Source organism: Hyperolius riggenbachi, chromosome 7 (assembly GCF_040937935.1).
Source record: "Hyperolius riggenbachi isolate aHypRig1 chromosome 7, aHypRig1.pri, whole genome shotgun sequence".
NCBI lineage: Eukaryota > Metazoa > Chordata > Amphibia > Anura > Hyperoliidae > Hyperolius > Hyperolius riggenbachi.
In genome coordinates, this window is record NC_090652.1 from 49,686,807 (window position 1) to 49,712,745 (window position 25,939).

Below are 25,939 nucleotides of genomic sequence, written 5' to 3' on the forward strand. Positions count from 1 at the left end.
CCAGAGGACGTCCAATGACGTCATCGCGCCCGCGTGGGACGCAGAAGAGCCCATTGTTGGAGCGCAGAAGAGCCCAACCTGGCAGCCAGCCTGGCCAGGTTGGGTCGGCCACCGGAGACCACCGGGAGCGTGCAGAGCGGCGGCGAGGGCACCTCCTGCCTGCCATGGGCTGGAGGAAGCCCCATGTAAGTGGATATGGATTTTTATTTTTTTCACACTCCCTGAACCTTCCCTTTAAGCTCACTTAGGGAAGGATGTGACCCAAGCAGTCACAGGAAAGAATTTGGTGCAAGAATGAGTAGTGCCTGAACCATGAATTAAATTAATTCAATTCATTGCCGAAAAGGAATGAGCATTTTTGAAGAAGGCATAGAGCTTAGCATCGTGTGCCCTAACTGTGAAGATAAGAAGCTTATTAGAGGAAATATCTGACTTCTAATAGTTGCTGAGTCTCATATATTCGACATTTGGTGGAATTACTTCTTGAACTGTCTTCTGTCCTTGGCATGAATATTTGGATGAATCACAAGAAAACCATCAGAGATAAGAGGATGAACATAAAGCCACTGATGGACCAGGCAAGAGAATCTGCTTCACCAGAATTAGACGGAATCTCCCCTGTTGTGATGGAGGTTGTGCTGGTGTCTTTAGCACCTGTAGTATATGGAGTTGGGCTTGCTGTGCTGGTCTTAGAATTAGTAGACAATTGACCTCTTGAGGTGGAGGGTGAGGTTGTGGTGGAAGAAGTTGTGGTGGTGTCTTTAGCACCTCTAGTATATGGAGATGGGCTTGCTGTGCTGGTCTTAGAATAAGTAGACAATTGACCTCTTGTGGTGGAAAGTGAGGTTGTGGTGGAGGAAGTTGTGGTGGTGTCTTTAGCACCTGTAGTATATGGAGTTGGGCTTGCTGTGCTGGTCTTAGAAGAAGTAGACAAGTAACCTCTTGTGGTGCTGAAGGTGCTACTGGGATTTACCACCGCTGTTCCATTGCTGAACTGAATGGATGGAATGTACTGCTGGAGCCAAGAACGATAATACTGGACCCTTGTGTAGACGCCGGGGTGATTGGGATCTGCACAGCCGAACCCCCAACTGTTAATACCAAACTGCAACCAGGCACTGTTCATTTTGCACACCAATGGGCCACCCGAGTCTCCCTGCAAAAGCAAAATACATTGAAAGTTACAGTTCAAACCAGAATGGAGAATAAATAGCTTTGGACAGTTTAAAAATCACATTTGACCAGAAAAAATGAAAGATTTTTGCTACAAGTTGGAAACATTTGATCAAATTTCCAGTTGGGTTTTTTTGGGGGGGGTTTTGTTTTTTTATAAAAGCAGATTGGGACTGGTGGAGTTTTCATAGGGTAAATTGTCCTGCAAAATGGACATTTTGAAAAGTCCGATTGTGCACTCTCAGTGCAAAAAGTATGTTTTATACACGTCCATTTTGCAGTACCAAACATCCAAGAATCCTGTAGGTACTGCGGGGAAGGGGGAGGGGGGATTATTATGTCAATGGGCAGGAGAGAACTGGTTAATAGATCCTACAAATTTTTTCAGAATTTTCAATAATTTTTACCAGGGATGGTCGTATTCAGCAAACTTCGCTATGCTGGAACTACACGTAGTTTTACATTTTGAAAAGTCCGATTGTGCACTCTCAGTGCAAAAAGTATGTTTTATACACGTTTATTTTGCAGTACCAAACATCCAAGAATCCTGTAGGTACTGCGGGGAAGGGGGAGGGGGGATTATGATGTCAATGGGCAGGAGAGAACTGGTTAATAGATCCTAGAAATTTTTTCGGAATTTTCAATCATTTTTACCAGGGATGGTCGTATTCAGCAAACTTCACTATGCTGGAACTACACGTAGTTTTACGCAATTATGCTTCACCAAACTACGGCTTCAAAATCAAATATTCACTTTGTATGCATTTTGTAAACTACGCGTTAAAATACGCGATTACGCGTAGTGCGAAGCGTAAAATTAATTCCTCTTTAAATGCCTATACCGGGAACTCTTCTATGCGCACATTCCCCTTTTCAATGCGTACATTTGTAAGCATACAATCGCACGCGGAAAATTAGACATGAGTAACGCATTCGTAGTTCACTACGCAATACACATGTAAACTACACATAGTGGGCGTAAGCTACGTGTATCGGTACTTCGCTATGCGTAAATTCGTAAGCGTAGTTATGAAACTTCACCTACAAACTGCGTTTTGTAGATGCGAACTACCATGCGTAAATTCACACTAGCGTAGTTTCTGCTCATCCCTGATTTTTACGGTAAAGAATTTTTTTGCTAAAAATTATTTTATTTTCGATGCATTGTAAAGGGAATCATAAAAAAGGGAACAAAAACATAGTTTTAAATAAAACGTGCTCCGATGCATAAATCCCACATGTTTATTTGCCCAATTGTCCCGGTTATTACAACATTTAAATTGTGTCCCCAGTACAATGTATGGCGATAATATTTTATTTGGAAATAAAGGTGTATTTATTCCGTTTAGGGTTTTTTAATACTATATCACTTATTACAGGACTTTATTTGCAAAATTATCAGATTTATACCCTCATGACATACATATTAAAAAAGTCCCTAAGGTAACTATTTATGTAATTTTTTTTATTTTATATTTTTAACACGTGTTTTATTTTGGTAACTAGGTGGCAGGGGTGGAAGGGGTTAAAAATAATAAAATAAAAAAGTATAATATTTTTCCTATGTTAAGTTGTATAATGGTGCAATTGGGTGTATTTTTACTTTTTGGCCACAAGTTAGTGCTACTGTAACCGTGTTCTATTAATAGAAACACGGAAACATGGGTTTTTGCTTTTACTGAGAGCTTGCTGCAAGCTCTCGTAAGTCACAGGCACGGTGATCGGGGTTGGGAACAGCTGATTCTCATACCCCAATGACAAAAGGAAGGGATTGCGACAGTGAGGCAAACGAAAACGGTGTGCGGATCGCAAACGCGGCAGTAAGTAAACAGTATGCATATCTACACCCCTGATTTGCACGTGAATTATACAGGGGCGTAGATATGTGTACCAAAGATCCTGAAGTAGTTAAAAAAAACACTTCCTTTTTCTGCTTTGGAGAACTGTGGGAAAATGGACACATTGATGGGTCCTATGATGAGTAGAGAATCCATTCATACTTGTTCATTGTCAATGGATTCGGTGCCTCCATCGTTGAGCAGAATAGACAGTGGTGCAATATACAATGATGCATACTATATATGACATGTCCAACAGAACGGACACAACAGAGGCAATCTGCCGGAGGAGTCTGTGCTATGGAAGGTGATAGTGCATCTGATGTCACCGGGTATGGCAGGAATCTAATGAAATAGGAACCCAACCTTAAGGACTGGTACCCACTAGCAGTTTTTTCTAAGGGCCCGTGATTTGAAAAGCTCTTGCTTATGCAATGCTATGGGGGATTTTTTTTAACTACTTGCCAACTGCTCCACGCCCCAGGACTGCTCCACTTCTGATTAGCATGAACGGTCTTCTATGGGGCTAGCAGGAGCATCTTCTGCTTGGGAGGGGCGGAGCTCCGACCCGCTTTCAGTCTCCGAGCAGCGATCGCCGCTAAGTAGACTGTTAGACGGCGAAACCGCTGTCTAATAGGGTAGTACAGCACTGCGATCTAAGGCAGCGCTGTACTGGGGACAGCCGTGTGACACAGCTGTCCCCCTGGGTGACACAGAAGCAATCGGCGGTGATAGGCTGACTGGGGGAGGGAGGGAAAACATTTAAAGAAATGTTTTTTATTTAAAAAATAATAATACAAATATTTACATAAAAAATAAACATAGGGGGAGCGATCAGACCCCACCAACAGAGAGCTCTGTTGGTGGGGAGAAAAGGGGGGGATCACTTGTGTGCTGTGTTGTGCGGCCCTGCAGCTTTGCCTTAAAGCTGCAGTGGCCCAATTAAGTAAAAATGGCCTGGTCACTAAGGGCTTTTAACAACGCAGTTCTCAAGTGGTTAAATCACATCCCTCAAGTGGGATCACACTCATAACATTACATTAGCAAGAGCTTTTTAAATCACAAGTGCTTAGAAAAGTGCTGCTAGTGGGTTCCAGGCCTACTACAGAGGTGAATCAATCTACATAGTGAAACAGACAGAGTTATGTAATTCTAATGTCAAGCTATAAATGTTATTTCATACTCATGAAATTAACATTTCTATTTCTTTTTAATTAATTATTTTTTCCTATTATTACAGGCTTAAAGTGTACCCTAGGCCCGAGGTGAACCTAATGGAGAAAATGAGATACTTACCTATGAGGAGAACCTCCAGAGACTTCCTGTGTCCTCCTGGTGACCACCGTTGCTACGTATGGAACCCTGGAAAGTATCCAACCAAGGCCAGATTTATACTTCTTCTGCCCCTAGGCCAAGTATGTTGGGTCTCCCTCCCATGTGCACCAGCGCCCCTCTCATTCCGTGTGTAGCCTCCTTTTCCCTGTGTAACATCCATGTACTGCAGTCCCTTTCTTTCATGAACAGCTGTCTTGGACATTGGCTTCTCTTTTTAATATGCTGCTCCCCATTTGCAGCTTTCACTTATATACATACCCCTATTTCATGTCCAGGTGCCTCATTGATATGCAGCGCCCAAGATCCGGGCCTTTCTTGCCTTTCCAGAAATCCAGCCCAGAGCCTTGTCTCCAACAAGAGCTTGTCTGACATGTTATCGTGTACGCACTCCCCACTGTGTGCAAATTCACCCGTTCTGTGCCTGTGCAAGTACAGCCACACCTGCACAGTAAGCCAGAGTCACTTGTCCATGAGTGGCTCCATTCTACTGCCCAGGAGCAGCTATACTCACAGGAGTCAACATGGCCCCACTAGTACACAGCAGGGAAAGAGGACATGAACTTCAAGAGGGTCTCAAACAGTGGCGGTGGTCTCGAGGAGGACATGGAAAGCCTCTGGAGGATCTCTTCATAGGTAAGTATCTCATATTTTCATTAGGTTTGCCTTGGGTTTGCTTTAAAATCAGGTGCTATACCCGGGGGTACTTGGTGAGTATAGGGTTTTAAAATGGGTACATACCAATAAAATGTTGAGAAACACTGATCTAGAGCCTTCCTAGTGGCATAGCTAAGGAGCTGTGGGCCCCGATGCGAGTTTTACAATGGGGCCCCCCAGGCACTCTATACATAACAATTGATACGGCGCACCAAAACCTGCCAATGGCAACTACAGTGTCAGAGATGCAAGAAGGGGATGGGGAAGAGCTTGTTAATGTTTACCACTACTCAATGTATATATAGAAGTGATTATTATGAGCACAGGACCAATAGAGAACTAATACTGTAGTTGAGGGAGGGCCCTTCGGGGCCCCTCTGGCCCAAGGGCCCCGATGTGGTCGCTACCGCTGCACCCCCTATTGCTACGCCCCTGAGCCTTCCCTCTCCCCTCCCGATCCCCTCCGTTAAGCGCTGGCTTCTCCATCAGGAGCCAAGAGGGAGCTTGTGCGTGTGCGCAGTTTGGAGCTAGTGTAAGCAAATAACTCACCATTGTTCATATATGCTAGAAGGTTGCAAATATGAAAACTGTCTAGGCTTTAATAGACTGTATTGTTTATTTAGGCAATTGTCAATACAAGGACTACCTACCTTTGTGGCAATGAGAAAGTGGCTTTGCTGCATATGAAGCTCTGGTATACAGCAACGTCCCCAGTATCTTGCACCAGTGGGGAGTGTGAATGTGTTACACATAAAAGCACAAACCATCCCCACAATACTCCAGTGAAGTCTTGTACACTTCCTGCAGCTCCTAAAGGCTTTCAGACATCCTTTTCAGTGCATGGAAGATGGCATGTCACCTGACCCGCAATAGCTCAAGTCACACGCCGGGAGCCCGTGCACGGATGTCGGAAAGCCACTAGGAGCTGCAGGAAGGTTACAAGACGTCACTAGAGGCTCGGTAAGTATTTTAAAGTCATTGGGAACTGGTAAAACAAAAGGAAGCAGATACTTACGTAAGGAGAGGGAAGGCCCTGATTCTTGTAGATCCTTACTGCTCCTCTCTTGGTCCCCGTTCCAGCGATGGCTCCCCGGTAGCACTATTCGAACAATTAGGTCAAAAGCGCTCTCTCTCTGCCACAAAGGGTCCCGAAAATGGGCCGCTCCATACTGCATATGCCTTCTCTCATGCACTCGCTCGTGCCCAATATGAAGCCGCCTGTCTTCGGGAGGACTGGGCTCCCGAAGACTTCTGAAGTCCCCCGCGGCAGAGGATTTAAACGGGCGAGCCAGCATTTAACGAAGGGGCTCGGGAGAGGACCGGGAAGGCTGCTCCATAGGCTGCTCTACATCCCTCTCCTTAGGTAAGTATCTGCTTCATTTTTTAGCGATTTCCAATTAGTTCACTGCCTGCAAACCTGCTAACCCCCCTCCCCCCCCCCCCCCCCCCGCAGTCCCCATTATCTCCTCAGGATTGCCAGTTAGTTGAGACTTCTAGTTGACTTCTGGATAACAGGAACTTTGCTGTATTTGCAACTGGCATTGAATATCTTTACCTGGCAGGAGTCCTTTTTTCCCTGCTGGTAACCAGCACACATCATGTCATCCTGGATCATACGCACACTGGGGGGCATGCCTATGTCATACATGGCCTCACAATCCTGATTATTTATCACAGGCAACTGAACCTCTTGTAGAGTCTTCGGGGCCGGAAGAGCTTCTGTACAGAATGAAAAAAGACATATTCATGTTAAAGTTATATAAATTGATGCAGTAGGGGATTCTTAGCATGACCTTTATGCTTTATAAAGACACATCCTGAAAAAGATTTATACAAAGATGCTGACCAGCCTCCCTGCTACACTTTTTTGGCAGTTGAACGGAGCAACTGCCATTCACTAAGTGTATTTTGAAAATAAAGAAATCCCTTTGAACCCCCCCATGAGGTGATGGGCTAGTCCAAAACCTGTTGGATCTGTCAGATTTCTACTACTTACTGTAAGTGACAGCAGCATAGTAGAAAAGTAATTTATGGCTCATTTTACTCTGGAAGAAACGTACTTCCTAATTGTATATGTTCACATATATTTTTAAGGAAAAAAAGCAAACCAGAAGTGGAAATAAAATTATTTGACGAAAAATTGTCCGTGTGAAAAATAACAGAGAATTAAGTTCTTTTTACTATTACCTCCCTGGCGGTAGCCCCGAGCTGTGCTCGGGCTAGCCGCCAGGAGCTCAATGTAGGGCAATGGAGTGCAGCAGGCGTTTTTACTCACCTCCCAGGGGATCCAGACGCAGGCAGCCATTCTACTTTCTCTCCATGGAGGCTCTGGTGAGATTGTTGTCAGTGATCTCACTACAGAGTTACAGCGCCACCTGGAGGACGGAGGTAAAATTGCAGCGCTGGAGCCCAGGGAGATAAGTGAGAGCAGGAGCTGCTGCAGAGACTCTGGAGGCATGATTTTTTTTCCTGGTTTTAGGGTCCAAAACACTCAGAAAAGACCTTGAAATCCAGAAATAATCTTACCGCCAGTGAGGTTAAAGCTCCGGTGAAAAATCACATACTTACCTCAGGCGAGGGAAGCCTTTGGCCCGTCCAGAAGCTTTGCATGCTGTCCTCTGGTCCTATGCCAGTGCCCAGGATGCTCCAGCTGATCGAGGCCGCATTCGTCTTCTGACACGAGCCGCTGCAGCCGCTTAAGCAAGGCCACACCTGTGCAGTAGCACAGAGCTGCTCCTGCTCAAGTGGCAGGCCTGGTCATACTCCCGCATGCACAGTACAGCTGCGCTTATTCTTGAAAGGAAGTCCCAGTCAGTTTACCAACAAGCCCTTGTCAGTAATCTTTAAGGGAACCAGGAGCAGAAATGGGGACTGGAAAATGTCATGGGAAGACTTGAAAGGATCCAGAGTCTTCCCTCTATATAGATAAGTATGTGATTGTTTACCCAAGCTTCAGCTTGGATACACTTTAAGTGCTTCATTTTAAGCCTTATTTCTAAAGAGCAGAGCTGACAAAGCAGCCTTGTTGATTTTAACCAGTTCTTGCTTTCAAGGCAGTGTATCTATGTCCCGCAGGACTTCCTCTAAAGTCCTAGTGGTATAGATGTATTTGTCTTTTGGCTTCTACTGGCTGAGGGGGTTAGATCAAAGATTAGTGAATGGGAACATGCGTTCCCATGTGTTCCCAAAGCCAATCAAAGCTCCTGATTTATGAATGAGCGCTATCATGAAAGTCTATAGAAAAAAAACACTAACTTTTGCTTTCTTTTATGGAAAATGATGAATGGGAGAAGCGCTGAAAGGTGAAAATTGCTCTGGTCCATAAGGGGAACACAACCTGTAGTGGTCAAGTGGTTAAAAACAAACAGAAATAATGTTCCTTTGAACCTTCCAGCTCTAAAACCTTATCAGAAGTTTACTCACTCTCTTTCACACACCCTTTTGGCTTCTGTTTACTTTTCGGGAACCAGGACTAAATTTTATGAGCTGTTCCACACGCTCATTTGCATAGCTAAGAAGTCTAAGGTTTTTTTGTTGTTATTTTTCATATGGAATCAATCAACTCTAAACTCTACTTTACATATTGGAGTTTATCTTCCTCGTCTTTACTAGTAAGCCAAAATGGTCCTCACCTGAATCATGTATGTCCCCCCAGCCAGTGGCCCAGCACAGGGTGCCCCCCGGCAGTGTGATGTTGGGAGATGGGAGGCAGATGGGAAGAATGTAAGTGTTAAAGGTGACAGGATTGTTCAGTTCAATCAGTGCGATATCCCCGCTGGCTCCCTCTACGGTGAAGACAGGGTGCACAATAATCCGTTTCACCCCTCTAGCCACAGCTGTGGAGTTCTGGAGTTTTGTCAGTTGGTACGCTCCAAGATACACCGTAAAAGCTGAGACATCTTTAGGCCTGTGGAAAATAAACATCAGTTAAAGCGAACCTGTCAATAAAGATCATCCTTGACATGAACTATTACAACACATCAGCATTACCGAGTCATAATATTAAAAAAAAAAAAAATGTTGCTCCCTTTTTCAGAAATAATAAGCCTGATAGGTTCCATCTACTTAGGTACAAGCAGAGGTCACATGAGGAAGCTCGCCCAGGTAAGAGGGAAGTCAGAGCCATCAAATCAGTGAGAACACAACTTTTGGTTAATCGCAATAACTGCTATAAACTGTGATTTATTGATGCCACCCTCCAAATGCATAATTATCATATAAAGAGGGTTTGTTTTTATCTTTTTTTGCTCATCGCACCCATTTTTCCTCCGTCGCCATGCTGCCGATCACTGATCAGTGAATGGGAACATAAGCTCCCAAAGCTGATCAAAGTGCCTGTAATAAATAAACACCAGCATCAGTGTGATGCTGGTGTTCATTTACAAAGTGAAATTAACAAACACATACACAACTTCCTGTGTACTATTCACAGTACACAGGAAAAAAGTGTGGGGACATCTAGTGGTCAAAAAGTAAAAATACACTCACATACACTATAATATACAATATATATTATTAATTAACCCTTCCCCCACCACAAAATAAAACACGTAAACATTTAAAAACATTTTAAAAAGTACATACCTTTTAATATGTACCTTTTGATATATAATATTACATGGTTTAATATGTATGTCATGAAGATATATTACTGTAATTTTTGCAAATAAGGGCTTGTAATTATTTATGTAGTATAAAAAAAAAAAAAAAAAAAAAAAAAAAAACTTTAATGGAAAAAAATACACCTTTATTTCCAATTAAAATATTCTTCCCACACATTGTACTAGGGACATAATTTAAATGTTGTAATAACCGGGACAAATTGGCAAATTCATTTTTTTCTTCTTCTGCTCTTTTAAATGCATAAATAAAACAAAATAATTCTTAGACAAAAGTACCACCCAAAGAAAGCTTAATTTGTGCCAAAAAAAAAAAAGAACAACAAAAGTGTATACATCATTTTGGTGTGATAAGGACCACTATCATGAAAAATTGTAAAATTTAAAATACATACTTGTAAGAAGTACATTTCTCCCTAAGTAAAATGCACTATAAATTACCTTTCTCCTATGTTGCTGGCACTTACAGTAGGTAGTAAAACCCTGACAGATCTGACAGGTATTGGACTAGTCCATTTCCTAATGAGGAGTGTCAGTATTTCCTTTATTCTTTTTCTATTTGGACTGAGCAACTGCCATTTAGTAAGTGGTTTTGAAAATAAAGAAAAACATATAATCCCCTAGGAAGAGATAGTCCAGTCCAAATCTGTCAGATTTTTACAAACTACTGTGACAGCGGTATAGAAAGAATACATTTGTAGTGCATTTTACTATGGAACAAATGTACATTTTATACATATCCATACACATGCATTAATTTTTTTTTTACAATGTTTCATGATAATAGAATGAATACTCTAACAGTGTAAGTGCATTCTCTGCTCAAATATGGCACTCAGGTCTTTACTATTTTCCATACATTAAGGGATACCGTCTGAACTGTGAAAATATTTAGACTAAACTTAATTTTTCCAATATGGCTGTCTTCAAAACATAAAATCAAACACAGGCAGTACAAAATTAAACCATTTGGTCTAGTTAATAAGAGGTTGAAGTACTGGGAAGGTTTTAATGGTGTCCACTATTTCCTGTTCCTCAGATCATCACCATGGCATCTATTCAAGCCTTTAAAGAGAACCCGAGGTGTGTTTAAGGAATGTTATCTGCATACAGAGGCTGGATCTGCCTATACAGCCCAGCCTCTGTTGCTATCCTAAACCCCACTAAGGTCCCCCTGCACTCTGCAATCCCTCATAAATCACAGCTGTGCTGTGAGGCTGTGTTTACATCTGTAGTGTCAGTCTCAGCTGCTCCCCCGCCTCCTGCATAGCTCCGGTTCCTGCCCCCGTCCCTTCCCTCCAATCAGCAGGGAGGGAAGGGATGCAGGCGGGGACTGGAGTTCTGCAGGAGGCGGGGAAAGCAGCAGACTGACACTATAGAGATAAACACAGCCAGCTCTGACAAGCTGTTTGTCAGCAGCGTGGCTGTGATTTATGAGGGATTGCAGAGTGCAGGGGGACCTTAGTGGGGTTTGGGATAGCAACAGAGGCTGGGCTGTATAGGCAGATCCAGCCTCTGTATGCAGATAATATTCTTCAAACCCACCTCGGGTTCTCTTTAACAACTTATAGAAAATCGGACAGTATATCTATACCCTGTGGGAGGACTGTTCCTGTTTCAGGGGCATAGTTTAACCACTTAACGACCGCCTAACGCCGATTGGCGTTGGCAGGTCGCAAGTGGTTTCCCATGGTTCCATGTCAGTTCACGGAGGGTGTCTCCGTGAACAGCCTGCGAGCCTCCGATTGCGGCTCACAGGCTATATGTAAACACGCGGGGAAGAAATCCCCGCTGTTTGCATCATACGGCGCTGCTGTGCAGCAGAGCCGTAAAGGAGATCGGCGATCCCCGGCCTCTGATTGGCCGGGGATCACTGGCATCTGATAGTACGGATCGCCGACCTGTGCCGCCCAGAGAGAGGAGGGGAGGGAGGGAAGTACAGGGAGGCTGGGAATCGCTGCGGAGGGGGGCTTTGAGGAAACCCCCCCGCTACACGCAGCAAGCCGGCGGCGATCAGATGCCCCCCCAGCAGGACATCCCCCTAGTGGGGAAAAAAGGGGGGAAGTCTTAGTCTGGTCACCCTGGCTATTACACGATCTGTGCTGTGGGCTGGAGAGCCCACGCAGCACAGTTCTGGGCAGAACAGCCTGGTCCTGGTCTCCTGCCACAATCACTTGTCCTGCCCGCCCATGCGTGCTCCTGCGTGCATACTCACTGCTGCCCGTTCGTAAACAGATCAGTGAATGGGAACACAGTCCCCATTCAACGATCTAAGTGCCTGTGATCAATGATCACCGGCATCAATAAGATAAAAGTAGAGATGAGCAGTGATGCTCAAATACCCCTTTTCAAAATTCGAGTTAGGTCGAATTCGAATAGTAAATTATTCGAGATCAGTCGAATATTCGAGTCGAATAATTTTAACTATTCGATTCGACCTCGGAATTCGAGCTCACTATTCGAGTCGGTATTCGAGCTCATTATTCGAGCTGACTATTTGAAATGGCCTTAAATAGCTTCCAACACTTGTTTTGAGGGTGAATGATGCAAGAAACCTCTTTTTTTCCAAGTAACAACAGCAAGTGATTATGTGGGGATGTTCCTTTAAAAAAAAAAAGTTGAAAAGAGAAGTTGTGTCCAGAAATTTGTTCAGTACTGTATATACTTCTTCTTCTTCTTCTTCTTTATCTTCTATATCTTCTTCTTCTTCTTCTTCTATATCTTCTTCTTCTATATCTTCTTCTTCTATATCTTCTTCTATATCTTCTTCTTCTTTTATATTGTCTTCTTCTTCTTCTTCTTCATCTTCTTCATCATCATCTTCTTCTTCTTCATCTTCTTTTTCTTCATCTTCTTCATCTTCTTCTTCATCTTCTTCTTCATCTTCTTCATCTTCTTCTTCATCTTCTTCTTCTTCATTTTCTTCATCTTCTTCATCTTCATCTTCTTCATCTTCTTCTTCTTCTTCATCTTCTTCATCTTCTTCATCTTCTTCTTCATCTTCTTCTTCTTCATCATCATCTTCTTCTTCTTCATCTTCATCTTCTTCATCTTCTTCTTCTTCATCATCTTCATCTTCTTCTTCATCTTCTTCTTCTTCATCATCTTCATCTTCTTCTTCTTCTTCATCTTCTTCTTCTTCATCTTCTTCTTCTTCATCTTCTTCATCTTCATCTTCTTCATCTTCTTCATCTTCTTCTTCTTCATCTTCTTCTTCTTCATCTTCATCTTCTTCTCCTTCTTCTTCTTCTTCTTCATCTTCTTCTTCTTCTTCTTCATCTTCTTCTTCTTCATCTTCTTCTTCTTCTTCTTCTATATCGTCTTCTTCTTCACTTATTTCTCTTTTCAAATTTTTTTTTTTAAAGAAATGCAGCTATTTTTGAGCGTAACAAATAGCTGGTGGCGCACGCATGTTGGAAGCGCCATTGTATGTGCTCCGAGTCCCTGGCAGTGGAAACACACAGACAGCAGGAGGTAAATTCAGCAGCAGGAGGAGGAGGATGAGTGTGTGGCAGCAGGCAGTCAATGAGGCAGGCAGCGTGACATAATAGCCCTGGTACCTAGCGGTGATACCAGGGCTGTAAATAAACACAGCAGGCAGGAGGTCCCAGACAGCGGTCGTGCAGCCCACATTGTGTCCAATACACAACTGGGACAACACAGTTTTCAACCCGGGCACCTCAGAAAAATTAAACCTTTTTTTTTTTTTTTTATGGTTTTGTAGTTTTGGTTTTACAACCAATTACACAGATATAGCTATTTTTTGACGTAATAGCTGGTGGCAGAGTGGCAGCAGAAGGTAAATCTGTGTACCCTGGCGTTGGGAAACACAGACAGACAGACAGCAGCAGCAGCAGCAGGAGGAATGGAGGAGTAATGTGAGCAGCTATTGTTTGACGTAATAGCTGGTGGCAGAGTGGCAGCAGAAGCTAATTCTGTGTACCCTGGCAGTGGGAAACACAGACAGACAGCAGCATCAGCAGGAGGAATGGAGGAGTAGTGTGAGTGTGGCAGCAGGCAGGCAGCGTGACATAATAGCCCTGGTACCTAGCGGCGATACCAGGGCTGTAAATAAACACAGCAGGCAGGAGGTCCCAGACAGCGGTCGTGTAGCCCACATTGTGTCCAATACACAACTGGGACAACACAGTTTTCAACCCGGGCACCTCAGAAAAATTAAACCTTTTTTTTTTTTTTTATGGTTTTGTAGTTTTGGTTTTACAACCAATTACACAGATATAGCTATTTTTTGACGTAATAGCTGGTGGCAGAGTGGCAGCAGAAGGTAAATCTGTGTACCCTGGCGTTGGGAAACACAGACAGACAGCAGCATCAGCAGGAGGAATGGAGGAGTAGTGTGAGTGTGGCAGCAGGCAGGCAGCGTGACATAATAGCCCTGGTACCTAGCGGTGATACCAGGGCTGTAAATAAACACAGCAGGCAGGAGTTCCCAGACAGCGGTCGTGCAGCCCACATTGTGTCCAATACACAACTGGGACAACACAGTTTTCAACCCGGGCACCTCAGAAAAATTAAACCTTTTTTTTTTTTTTTATGGTTTTGTAGCTTTGGTTTTACAACCAATTACACAGATATAGCTATTAGGGATGCTCATTCGGATTCCGCGGAAATGCAATTTCCGAAATTCCGATCGGAAATTGCATTTCCGCATCGGAATGCAGAAATCGGTAATGCAAGAGCCGTAGGCGGATTTCCGCCGGAAATCGCGGAAATTTCCGCCGGAAATCGCGGAAATTCCACCCGACTTTAACATCGATTTTCTCAAAAACTATAAGGTCTTTTTGAAAACTTTTTTTTGCATCTTGTTCACAAGATTCAGTTTAATAAATGCTAAAAATTTGGTGTTTCTAGGACTTAAGGGAGCTTTTCTATTAACCGCTAAAGTCGGCGGATTTTTACTGTAATGTAAAATGCAGAAAATCTGCATCTGTCTATTTTCTGCATTTTACATTACAGTAAAAATCCACCGACTTTAGAAGTTAATAGCAAAGCCCCCGTGAGTCCTAGAAACACCAAATTTGCAGGGTTTATTAAACAGAACCTTCTGAGCAAGATGCAAAAAAAAGTTTTCAAAAAGACCTTATAGTTTTTGTGAAAATCGATGTTAAAGTCGGGCGGAATTTCCGCGATTTCCGGCGGAAATTCCGCCTTGGAATGCGGAAATTGGTAGCGGAATGCGGAATCGGTAATCGGTACATGACGGAATGCGGAATTACCGCGGAATCGGAATTTGGCATTCCGACCATCCCTAATAGCTATTTTTTGACGTAATAGCTGGTGGCAGAGTGGCAGCAGAAGGTAAATCTGTGTACCCTGGCGTTGGGAAACACAGACAGACAGACAGCAGCAGCAGCAGCAGTAGGAATGGAGGAGTAATGTGAGCAGCTATTGTTTGACGTAATAGCTGGTGGCAGAGTGGCAGCAGAAGCTAATTCTGTGTACCCTGGCAGTGGGAAACACAGACAGACAGCAGCATCAGCAGGAGGAATGGAGGAGTAGTGTGAGTGTGGCAGCAGGCAGGCAGCGTGACATAATAGCCCTGGTACCTAGCGGTGATACCAGGGCTGTAAATAAACACAGCAGGCAGGAGGTCCCAGACAGCGGTCGTGTAGCCCACATTGTGTCCAATACACAACTGGGACAACACAGTTTTCAACCCGGGCACCTCAGAAAAATTAAACCTTTTTTTTTTTTTTTATGGTTTTGTAGTTTTGGTTTTACAACCAATTACACAGATATAGCTATTTTTTGACGTAATAGCTGGTGGCAGAGTGGCAGCAGAAGGTAAATCTGTGTACCCTGGCAGTGGGAAACACAGACAGACAGCAGAAGGGCAGTACACAGCAGCCCACTGTAGGTGTAAAATGTGTGGCTGCAGGCGACGTAATAGTCAAAGTGAACCAGGCTGGCTTAGTGAGCAGGAGCCAGGAGGTGGTAAAGGGTGGTAAGGCACATTAACGATGGTTCTTAGCCAGTTCATGTCCCCCACTCGCCGACAACAGGGGCCAGGAACTCGCCTTCCACCCACGCCTGGTTCATCTTGAGAAACGTCAGTCTGTCCACAGACTTGTGAGACAGACGTGAGCGTTTCTCGGTGACCACACCACCAGCTGCACTGAAGCAGCGCTCGGACAGCACGCTGGAAGGGGGGCAGGACAGCACTTCCAGGGCGTACTGCGCCAGCTCGCTCCAGATCTCCAGGCGCTTGACCCAATACTCCATGGGATCAACAGGGGCATCGCTGTCAAGCCCGCTGTAGGACCCCATGTAGTCAGCCACCATGCGGGTCAGGCGCTGGCTGTGACCGGTGGAGGATGCTGCTGCATGCACCTCCTCTCTAGTCACTGCTGCCGAAGCCTCTACAGTCCTGTAGAGCTCGTGGCTGAGAGACAGCAGGTCTGTGGGGCGCTTGCTGCTGGATGCAGGCACCTGCTGCTGCCTCTGTGCTGGCTGCTGGACAGTGGGGGTGGAAGGCTGGGGGAAGGCTTCCTCCAAGCGCTCAACAAGGGCCTGCTGCAAGCTCCTTATTTGTTGCCCTGGGTCTCCTCCTGCAGGCGGCAGGAACTGGCTCAACTTCCCCTTGAGGCGTGGGTCCAACATCATGCTGATCCAGATGTCCTCCCTCTGCTTCATCTGGATCACCCTGGGGTCTCTGCGCAGGCACGTCAGCATGTGCGCTGCCATTGGGAAGAGGCGGGCCACGTCTGCTGGCACATCGACGGCAGTGCTGCTGTCCTCATCCTCCTCCTCTGCCTCGTCAGCCTCATCCTCTCTCCACCCCCGCACCAACTCAGCTGCACTGTGCTGCTCCCCCTCATCAGCAGCAAGGTCAGGGACCTCCACCAAGTCCTCCTCCTCCTCCTCCTCAGAGGTGGACTGTGCAGCTGCTTGCCGCTCCTGCTGGTCCAAGGCTGCCGCTCCCTGTTCCAGCAAAGCATCGAGGGCCCTGTTCAGCAGACAAACCAGGGGCACCCACTCGCAGACCATAGCATGGTCCCTGCTCACCATGTTAGTGGCCTGCAGAAAGGGAGCCAGCACTAAGCACACCTGCTGCATGTGCCTCCAGTCATCATCGGGGACGATGGACGGGATGTTGCTGGTCTTGTCCCTTCTCTGAGCGGCAGAAACAGTGGCCAGGGCAAGGTACTGGTTGACAGCGTGCTTCTGTTCAACCAGACGCTCCAACATCGCCAGGGTGGAGTTCCAGCGAGTCGGAACGTCAAGGATCAGCCGATGGCGTGGCAGATCCAGCTCCTTTTGCACGTCTTCCAGGCTCGCACAGGCTGCAGCCGAGCGCCGGAAGTGACGCACAACGTTCCTTGCCGTTTCCAGCAGTTCGCCCATCCCCTGGTAGGTGCGCAAGAACTTCTGCACTACCAGGTTCAGCACGTGGGCAAGACAGGGGATGTGGGACAGGTTTCCCCTGTCTATTGCGGCAACCAGATTGGCCCCATTGTCGGCCACCACCTCTCCGACTCTGAGGCCTCTGGGGGTCAGCCAAATCCTCTCCTGCTCCTGGAGTTTGGCCAACACATGGGTTGCCGTCAGCTTGGTCTTCCCAAGGCTGACCAAGTGCAGCAGCGCTTGGCAGTGGCGGGCCTTCACGCTGCTGCTGAGGCGGGGGGTTTGGCCAGGTGTGCCGGAGGATGGCAGAGGATCGGAGGAACCTGCTGCAGTTCCCCTGACCCTGCGGGGTGGCACCACCTACTGTGTTGCTGCTGCTGCTGTGCCCGCTGCTGCTCTCCCATCCTCACCCCCTTCCACCAAGCTGACCCAGTGGACAGTGAAGGACAGGTAGTGGCCTGTCCCGAAGCGACTGCTCCAGGAGTCCATGGTGACGTGGACCCTTTCACCAACCGCGTGCTCCAGCCCTCGCTCCACATTGGCCATCACAAAGCGGTGCAGTGCAGGAATGGCCTTGCGGGAGAAAAAGTGTCTGCTGGGGAGCTGCCAGTCTGGGGCTGCGCAAGCAAGCAGCGCACAAATGTCGCTCCCCTCCTGCACGAGCGTGTATGGCAGGAGTTGGGAGCACATGGCCCGTGCCAGCAAGCCGTTCAGCTGCCGCACGCGACGGCTGCTGGGAGGCAGAGCCCTAACCACCCCCTGGAAGGACTCGCTCAAAAGGCTCTGGCGTGGCCTTTTGCTGGCACGGGAATCAGCAGACACAGAGGAGGAGGCCACTGAGGACTGGCTGCCAGAACAGGCCTCAGTGTCGGCGGCAGGAGTTGCAGAGGGGGGAGGAGCAGTGCGTTTCCGCACTCCTGCTGGTGCTGCTGGAGGAGCAGGAGGGCGGGTGGCTGCTGTTGCTGCTGCTGCTGAAGGCTGTGCAATGATGGGTGTGGTGCCACTGCCAGCACCAGATGCCTTCAGCCTCTGGAACTCCTCATGCTGGTGGAAATGTTTCGCAGCAAGGTGGTTGATGAGCGAGCTGGTGCTGAACTTTAAGGGGTCTGCACCTCTGCTCAACTTCCGCTGACAGTGGTTGCAAGTGGCGTACTTGCTGTACACAGTGGGCATGGTGAAATATCGCCAGATTGGTGACAGAAACATCCCCCTACGGCATGGAAGCGCTGCTGCCTGTCTCCCTGTGGTGGTTGGGGGGGGGGGGCTTGGGTGCGGCTGGTGGTGGTACTGGCAGATGCTGCTGCTGCTGCTGCTGAGCCTGAGACACCAGCAGGCTGTGGGACCTGCCTACTGCTGCCAATGCTTGCAATGATGCGCCTCCTTGCAAGGCCCACAAGAGCATCCTCCTCCTCCTCCTCAGAGCTGCTGAGGACGACATCCCCTGGAGGTGGTGGCACCCAGTCTCTGTCTGTCACCGGGTCATCATCATCCTCCCCCTCCTGAAACATGTCCTGCTGGGATGATGACCCCCCAAACTCCTCTCCTGATGCATGGATGGGCTGCTTGACTGTCGCCACAGTCTTGCTGTCCAATCCCTCATCCCCCAAAGTGCCCATCAGCATCTCCTCCTCAAAATCGCCAACAACAGCAGACAATACCCTGATGGTGCCTGGGGTAAAAATACTGCTGAGTGACAGGTCGCCAACTTGTGACGGTGAACTGGCCTCCTCCCCAGACCCTGCTGGGCGGCTGCTGCAAACAGGGGTGGTGGTGGTGGTGAGGGTGGAGGCCTCGGATGCAGAGCTGATGGCGGGCTGCTCATCCTCCGTCATGAGTTGCACCACAGTGTCTGCATGCTTTTCCTCAATGGGACGTTTCCGACCCGGCTGGAGGAAAATCGGAGCAGGTGCTACACGCTGCTGCTGCTGTGTCTCTGCAGCGTGAGTTGCAGATGCTCCTGCTGGGCGGCGCCCAAGGCGTCCACGGCCAGTGGCTATGGGAGGAATGTTAGCCACTGACGCTGCTGCTGCTGCTGCGGAACTGTGCATGGTGGCGCGGCCGCGGCCTGCCACAATGCTGCTCCCTCTCCTCCTGATTCCCTTGCTGCCCTTCCCCTTGCCCAAACCGCGCTGGCTGCCACTTCCAGACATCTTCGATGTTTTGGGCGTATAGACAAAAGTTTTTTAAAAGGGCGGGTGAAAAGTGGGGTACTTTAATGGAGTGGGTTGGTGGGTGAGGTGACTGAGTGAGTGTCCCTAGTACAGTAAGTAAGTAGTAACAGTCAGGAAGTACAACTAGCAGTTACAATAATCAGTAGTAATCAAAAGGAGATTAATTAATTTAATTAATTTAACAAGTAAATAAGTAATTACAAGACTTTGTTTTTTTTCTACCTACATATAGTAATCACAAGTAAATTTAGTGTGTGTACACTACAGACAGTGAGTGCACGCACGCGCAAACACGCGCAGGAGCTAGCCTATGAACAGTGACTGAGTGAGTGTCCCTAGTACAGTAAGTAAGTAAGTAGTAACAGTCAGTAAGTACAACTAACTAATTACAATAATCAATCAGTTATCAGAAGGAAATAGAGTGTGTGTAGTGTGTGTACACAGACAGTGAGTGCACACACGCAGGAGCTAGTAGCCTATGAACAGTGACTGAGTGTCCTAGACTCCTAGTACAGTAAGAGTAAGTAGTAACAGTAAGTACAACTAACTAATTACAATAATCAATCAGTTATCAGAAGGAAATAGAGTGTGTGTAGTGTGTGTACACAGACAGTGAGTGCACACACGCAGGAGCTAGTAGACTATGAACAGTGACTGAGTGTCCTAGACTCCTAGTACAGTAAGAGTAAGTAGTAACAGTAAGTACAACTAACTAATTACAATAAGCAATCAGTTATCAGAAGGAAATAGAGTGTGTGTAGTGTGTGTACACAGACAGTGAGTGCACACACGCAGGAGCTAGTAGACTATGAACAGTGACTGAGTGTCCTAGACTCCTAGTACAGTAAGAGTAAGTAGTAACAGTAAGTACAAACAACTAATTACAATAAGCAATCAGTTATCAGAAGGAAATAGGTGTGTGTAGTGTGTGTACACAGACAGTGAGTGCACACACGCAGGAGCTAGTAGCCTATGAACAGTGACTGAGTGTCCTAGACTCCTAGTACAGTAAGAGTAAGTAGTAACAGTAAGTACAACTAACTAATTACAATAAGCAATCAGTTATCAGAAGGAAATAGAGTGTGTGTAGTGTGTGTACACAGACAGTGAGTGCACACACGCAGGAGCTAGTAGCCTATGAACAGTGACTGAGTGTCCTAGACTCCTAGTACAGTAAGAGTAAGTAGTAACAGTAAGTACAAACAACTAACTAATTACAATAATCAATCAGTTATCAGAAGGAAATAGAGTGTGTGTAGTGTGTACACAGACAGTGAGTGCACACACGCAGGAGCTAGTAGCCTATGAACAGTGACTGAGTGTCCTAGACTCCTAGTACAGTAAGTAGTAACAGTAAGTACAACTAACTAATTACAATAATCAATCAGTTATCAGAAGGAAATAGAGTGTGTGTAGTGTGTACACAGACAGTGAGTGCACACACGCAGGAGCTAGTAGCCTATGAACAGTGACTGAGTGTCCTAGACTCCTAGTACAGTAAGAGTAAGTAGTAACAGTAAGTACAAACAACTAACTAATTACAATAATCAATCAGTTAGCAGAAGGAAATAGAGTGTGTGTAGTGTGTACACAGACAGTGAGTGCACACACGCAGGAGCTAGTAGCCTATGAACAGTGACTGAGTGTCCTAGACTCCTAGTACAGTAAGTAGTAACAGTAAGTACAACTAACTAATTACAATATTCAATTACAATAATCAATCAGTTATCAGAAGGAAATAGAGTGTGTGTAGTGTGTACACAGAAAGTGAGTGCACACACGCAGGAGCAGCTAGTAGCCTATGAACAGTGACAGTGAGTGTCCTAGTACAGTTACAGTATATAACTACAATACTAATACAATCAGTAGTAAAGGACAGCAGAAATACTGGTATAGAATAGAGAGAAATAAACAGAGGACAGCTGCCCACACAGGCAAGGCCCTGAGGCCTAAAGCTGTAAGCCTGCAGCAGCTGGCCTGTCTCTATGTAACACAAAAGCTACTAACTAAAATACAATGTCCAACTAACTAACAACAATATAGGTGTGTATAGGAGGTGTATGTGAGCAAAAACGCTAGGTAAATGACCACAATAAAGCTCTTGCTAAGCCAAAGCACAAAGGAGCAACTCTCTCTCTATGCAAGTCTCAGGCAAGGACGGAGAAACGTAACATGGCGGCCGCTATTTATAGGGTAGGGGCTGGCCAGGGTCCCCCTCTGTGATTGGCTGCCGTCAGAGGGCCTGGGAGCCCTCTGATTGGCTCTAAGGACATCAATCTGGGCTATGACGCTATTCGAGCTCGGTACCGAGCTCGAATAGCGCCGTTTGCTCGAATAGCTCGAATAGTGAATGGGCTATTCGAGTGTACGCGAATAGCCCATTCAAATAGCTACAGCTATTCGGAGCTCGAATACCGAGCTCGAATAGCTGGAAAAGAGCTCGAATATTCGAGCTACTCGAATATTCGAGCTCTGCTGAGCACCACTGGAGATGAGATGAAAGTGAAAGTAAAGCATACACTTGTTACTTCATGTAATGCGTGTATGCAGTAAACAGTAAACACTAGGAATAAAGTGGCCAAATAGGAAACTTACAACTAAATACATCCTATTAAATAAATATATATGCAATATCCCATTAATTAACCCCTTACCTCCCCTCCCACAGTTACAGAAATAAAACGCTTTTATAAAAAAAAAAAATGACATAAATAGTTACCTTGGGGACTTAAAGCGGACCCAAACCAAACATTTTTTTAATTCAAAATATTTAGTTGCACCACTCTGACACATACAAAGATAAATAATAAACACTCCTTCAAGCCTATGAGCATTTCAGTGCATGCTTTTCACCCTTCTCTTTTATAACTAGGGTTATACTGGGGGCAGCCATTAGCAATTCCTCCTTTGCCAGACACCACCTACTCCACCAGTCTGCCGGATTCTGTCCTGGCAATATGAAAGGAAGGGAGGGGTTTCTCCATTAAATGTAAAATATTTTATATTTGTTATCATGCAGCTGAAAAAAGGCTGCTATTTATTATTATAATTTAGAAAATAGATTTTATTTCTGAAATCTTGTATTTTTAGTTTGGGTCCACTTTAACTATTGTATGTCATGAGGGTATATGGAATCAGTTGAAAAGGGCTCCTCAGCCATCTGTGTTAAAAGGGTGCCTCCATAGACTTCAATAATATTTCTTCAGCTATGGGCTACAAGGTGGTGAAAATGGCTCCCGAATTTTTTTTCCGGCTACAAGGTTTTCGGTTTGCCTACAAAAGGGCACCTCTTTGTAGCCCATATTTTTGATTCGGCTAAAAGGTTTTTGGCTACAAGGTTTTTGATTCTGCTACAAAAGTGCAGATTTTTTATTTGGGTGTACAAGGGGGGGGGGGGGGGGGTTAGGATCAGGCATAACAAGTGGGGGGTCTTAGGGTTAGGTACCACTAGAGTGGTCTTAGGTTTAGGCTCCACAAGGGGGGTCTTAGGGTTAGGCAACACCAGGGGAGGTTAGACACCACCAGGGGAGGGTTCTGTGTGAGAGTAGGGAGAAGTTAGGTCATGGTAACAACCAGTGGGGTCTTAGGGTCAGGCACCACCAGGGGTGTCTTAGGGTTGGACATCACCAGGGAGGGATTAGGCACCACCAAGGGGTTTAGGGTTAGGAGCCAGCAGGGGAGTCTTAGTGTTAGGCACCACCAGGGGGGGTTAGGGTTAGGGGAGGGTTCTGTGTGAGAGTAGGGAGAAGTTAGGTCATAGTAATCACCAGGGGCCGTCTTAGGGTTAGGCACCACCAAAGAGGGGTTATGGTTAAGCATTACCAGGGGTAGGGGTTAGGGTTAGGCACCACCAAAGAAGGGTTAGGGTTAGGCACCACCAAGGAGGAGTTAGGGTTAGGCACTACAAGGGGGGGCCTTATGTTTAGGCACCACTAGTGTTGGGCGAACAGTGTTCGCCACTGTTCGGGTTCTGCAGAACATCACCCTGTTCGGGTGATGTTCGAGTTCGGCCGAACACCTGACGGTGCTCGGCCAAACCGTTCGGCCATATGGCCGAACTAAGAGCGCATGGCCGAACGTTCCCCGAACGTTCGGCTAGCGCTGTGATTGGCCGAACGGGTCACGTGGTTCGGACCCGAACGCGCTCTGATTGGCCGAACTGTCACGTGGTTCGGGTAAATAAATACCCGAACCACGTCATATCTCCGCCATTTGTCTGTGGGTTTAGCTTTGGGTAGGCAGGCAGGGTAGTTCGCGCTCCAGCCACGCTAGCCAGGGTCCCCCCCAGTCATTGTGTGTCGCTGCTGGGAATAGTAGTACACCGCTCGCTCAGCATTCTGTTTACTGCCACTCTGTGTACCTCGCTCAGCCACACTATATAGCATTCTGTTTACTGCCACTCTGTGTCTGCTGGGAATAGTAGTACACCGCTTGCACAGCCACACTATATAGCATTCTGTTTACTGCCACTCTGTGTACCTCGCTCAGCCACACTATATAGCATTCTGTTTACTGCCACTCTGTGTCTGCTGGGAATAGTGGTACACCGCTCGCTCAGCCACACTATATAGCATTCTGTTCACTGTTCTGTGTCTGCTTGGAATAGTGGTACACCGCTCGTTCAGCCACACTATATAGCATTCTGTGTACTGTTCTGTGTCTGCTGGGAACAGTAGTACACCGCTCGTTCAGCCACACTATATAGCATTCTGTGTACTGTTCTGTGTCTGCTGGGAACAGTAGTACACCGCTCGCTCAGCCACACTATATAGCATTCTGTTCACTGTTCTGTGTCTGCTGGGAATAGTGGTACACCGCTCGCTCAGCCACACTATATAGCATTCTGTTCACTGTTCTGTGTCTGCTGGGAATAGTGGTACACCGCTCGCTCAGCCACACTATATAGCATTCTGTTCACTGTTCTGTGTCTGCTGGGAATAGTGGTACACCGCTCGCTCAGCCACACTATATAGCATTCTGTTCACTGTTCTGTGTCTGCTGGGAATAGTGGTACACCGCTCGCTCAGCCACACTATATAGCATTCTGTTTACTGTTCTGTGTCTGCTGGGAATAGTGGTACACCGCTCGCTCAGCCACACTATATAGCATTCTGTTCACTGTTCTGTGTCTGCTGGGAATAGTGGTACACCGCTCGCTCAGCCACACTATATAGCATTCTGTTCACTGTTCTGTGTCTGCTGGGAACAGTAGTACACCGCTCGTTCAGCCACACTATATAGCATTCTGTGTACTGTTCTGTGTCTGCTGGGAACAGTAGTACACCGCTCGTTCAGCCACACTATATAGCATTCTGTGTACTGTTCTGTGTCTGCTGGGAACAGTAGTACACCGCTCGTTCAGCCACACTATATAGCATTCTGTTCACTGTTCTGTGTCTGCTGGGAATAGTGGTACACCGCTCGCTCAGCCACACTATATAGCATTCTGTTCACTGTTCTGTGTCTGCTGGGAATAGTGGTACACCGCTCACCCGTCACTGTATAGCATTGTGCTCTGTGTCGCTGCTGGGAATAGTGGTACTGTATAGCATTTCTGTACTGCCACTGTACTGCTGCCAGTCAGCGTGTACTGTAAGGATAAGTGAAATGAGGAAGAAATCCGGTGAAAGAGGGAGGGGCAAGGGAAGAGGTGTTTCCCCTGACGGTTCACGTACAGGCCACAGGGGAGCACCCAAGAAAACCCACTCAATACCACCCATGTTGTCCAGGACAACAACCCTCACAAATCCAAAAGAACAGGACCAGATAATTACTTGGATGACCTCTCAAGCGTCCAGCAGTGGGTTAAGCAGCACCAGCACATCACGCACGAGGTCCGAGTCCTCAGCCAGTTACAAGGAGCCAGTGGGCACAAAGCTGACACAACCGGCAGCGACACCACGCACACAACTGCCAGATAACCAGTCCGATGAATTACCTCAGGACACAATGGGGTATTCGCAGGAGCTATTCCCAGCCCAACAAACTTCCACCTTTCAAAGGTCAATGGAGGAACAGCCAGAAATGTTGTGCCTGGATTCACAACCGTTAACTGTGGGAAATGTACCGCGCACTGAAATACGAGGCGAGTCCGAAGAGGACTCGGAAACCCAAATCCCAGAGCAATTTGGGCAGGAGGGGTTGCAATTGCAGGAGGTCGGCCGACAAGATCTGGAAGACGACGTTGGAGTGTGCTGCGCAGAGGTTGTTGTGGGGAGCTCTACTCCACGGCGGTGGCCCACAATGACATATGACGAGTTTGAGGAGATGGAAGAGGAGGGTATGGACAATGTGGACAGAGACCCAGATTTTGTTTGTGAACGAGAACATCGCCGTCGTAGCAGCAGCACAGATGAGTCTGTTGAAGAACACACTGCTGCACGAGTTCGCCTTGTGCCACAAGGTAGGCGGCGCGCAATTTCAGGCACCACAAGCGTGGAAGTTCAAGTGAGAGGCAAAAGAGGAGCAAACAGAAATCGCCAGCAAGGAGGCAGGTGCTCCAAAGTCTGGGCTTTCTTTGAAGACTGCACTGAGGATGTTACCATGGCGATTTGCAAGGTGTGCAAGACCCGCCTGAGCAGGGGGAAAAATATTAACAACCTCTCCACCACCAGCATGAGCCGTCACATGCTATCCAAACATCCCACTCTTTGGGCAAACGCGTCAGGACAGGGTACCAGAAACAACACTGCCTCCCTTGGGTTCACCAGACCCGCCTCAGCAGCAGCAGTAGCCCAGCCATTGCGTGGTTCACAACATTCACAAACATCAGACGACGCTGACA

General features: G+C 46.7%; 1 protein-coding gene across 1 annotated transcript in view; it reads right to left on the bottom strand.

Moving 5' to 3' along the window:
* Window positions 1–276: 276 nt before the first annotated feature.
* The window catches only part of LOC137524306 (serine protease 27-like), a 30,676-nt gene continuing 5,013 nt past the window's right edge, over window positions 277–25,939 (bottom strand). Inside the window, exons 2-4 of the mRNA XM_068244021.1 lie at window positions 8,633–8,907; window positions 6,556–6,719; window positions 277–1,156 (exon numbers count right to left, since the gene is read on the bottom strand). Of these exons, the coding sequence (XP_068100122.1) occupies window positions 524–1,156; window positions 6,556–6,719; window positions 8,633–8,907 (1,072 nt within the window). The 3' untranslated portion in view covers window positions 277–523. The remainder of the gene's footprint in view (window positions 1,157–6,555; window positions 6,720–8,632; window positions 8,908–25,939) is intronic.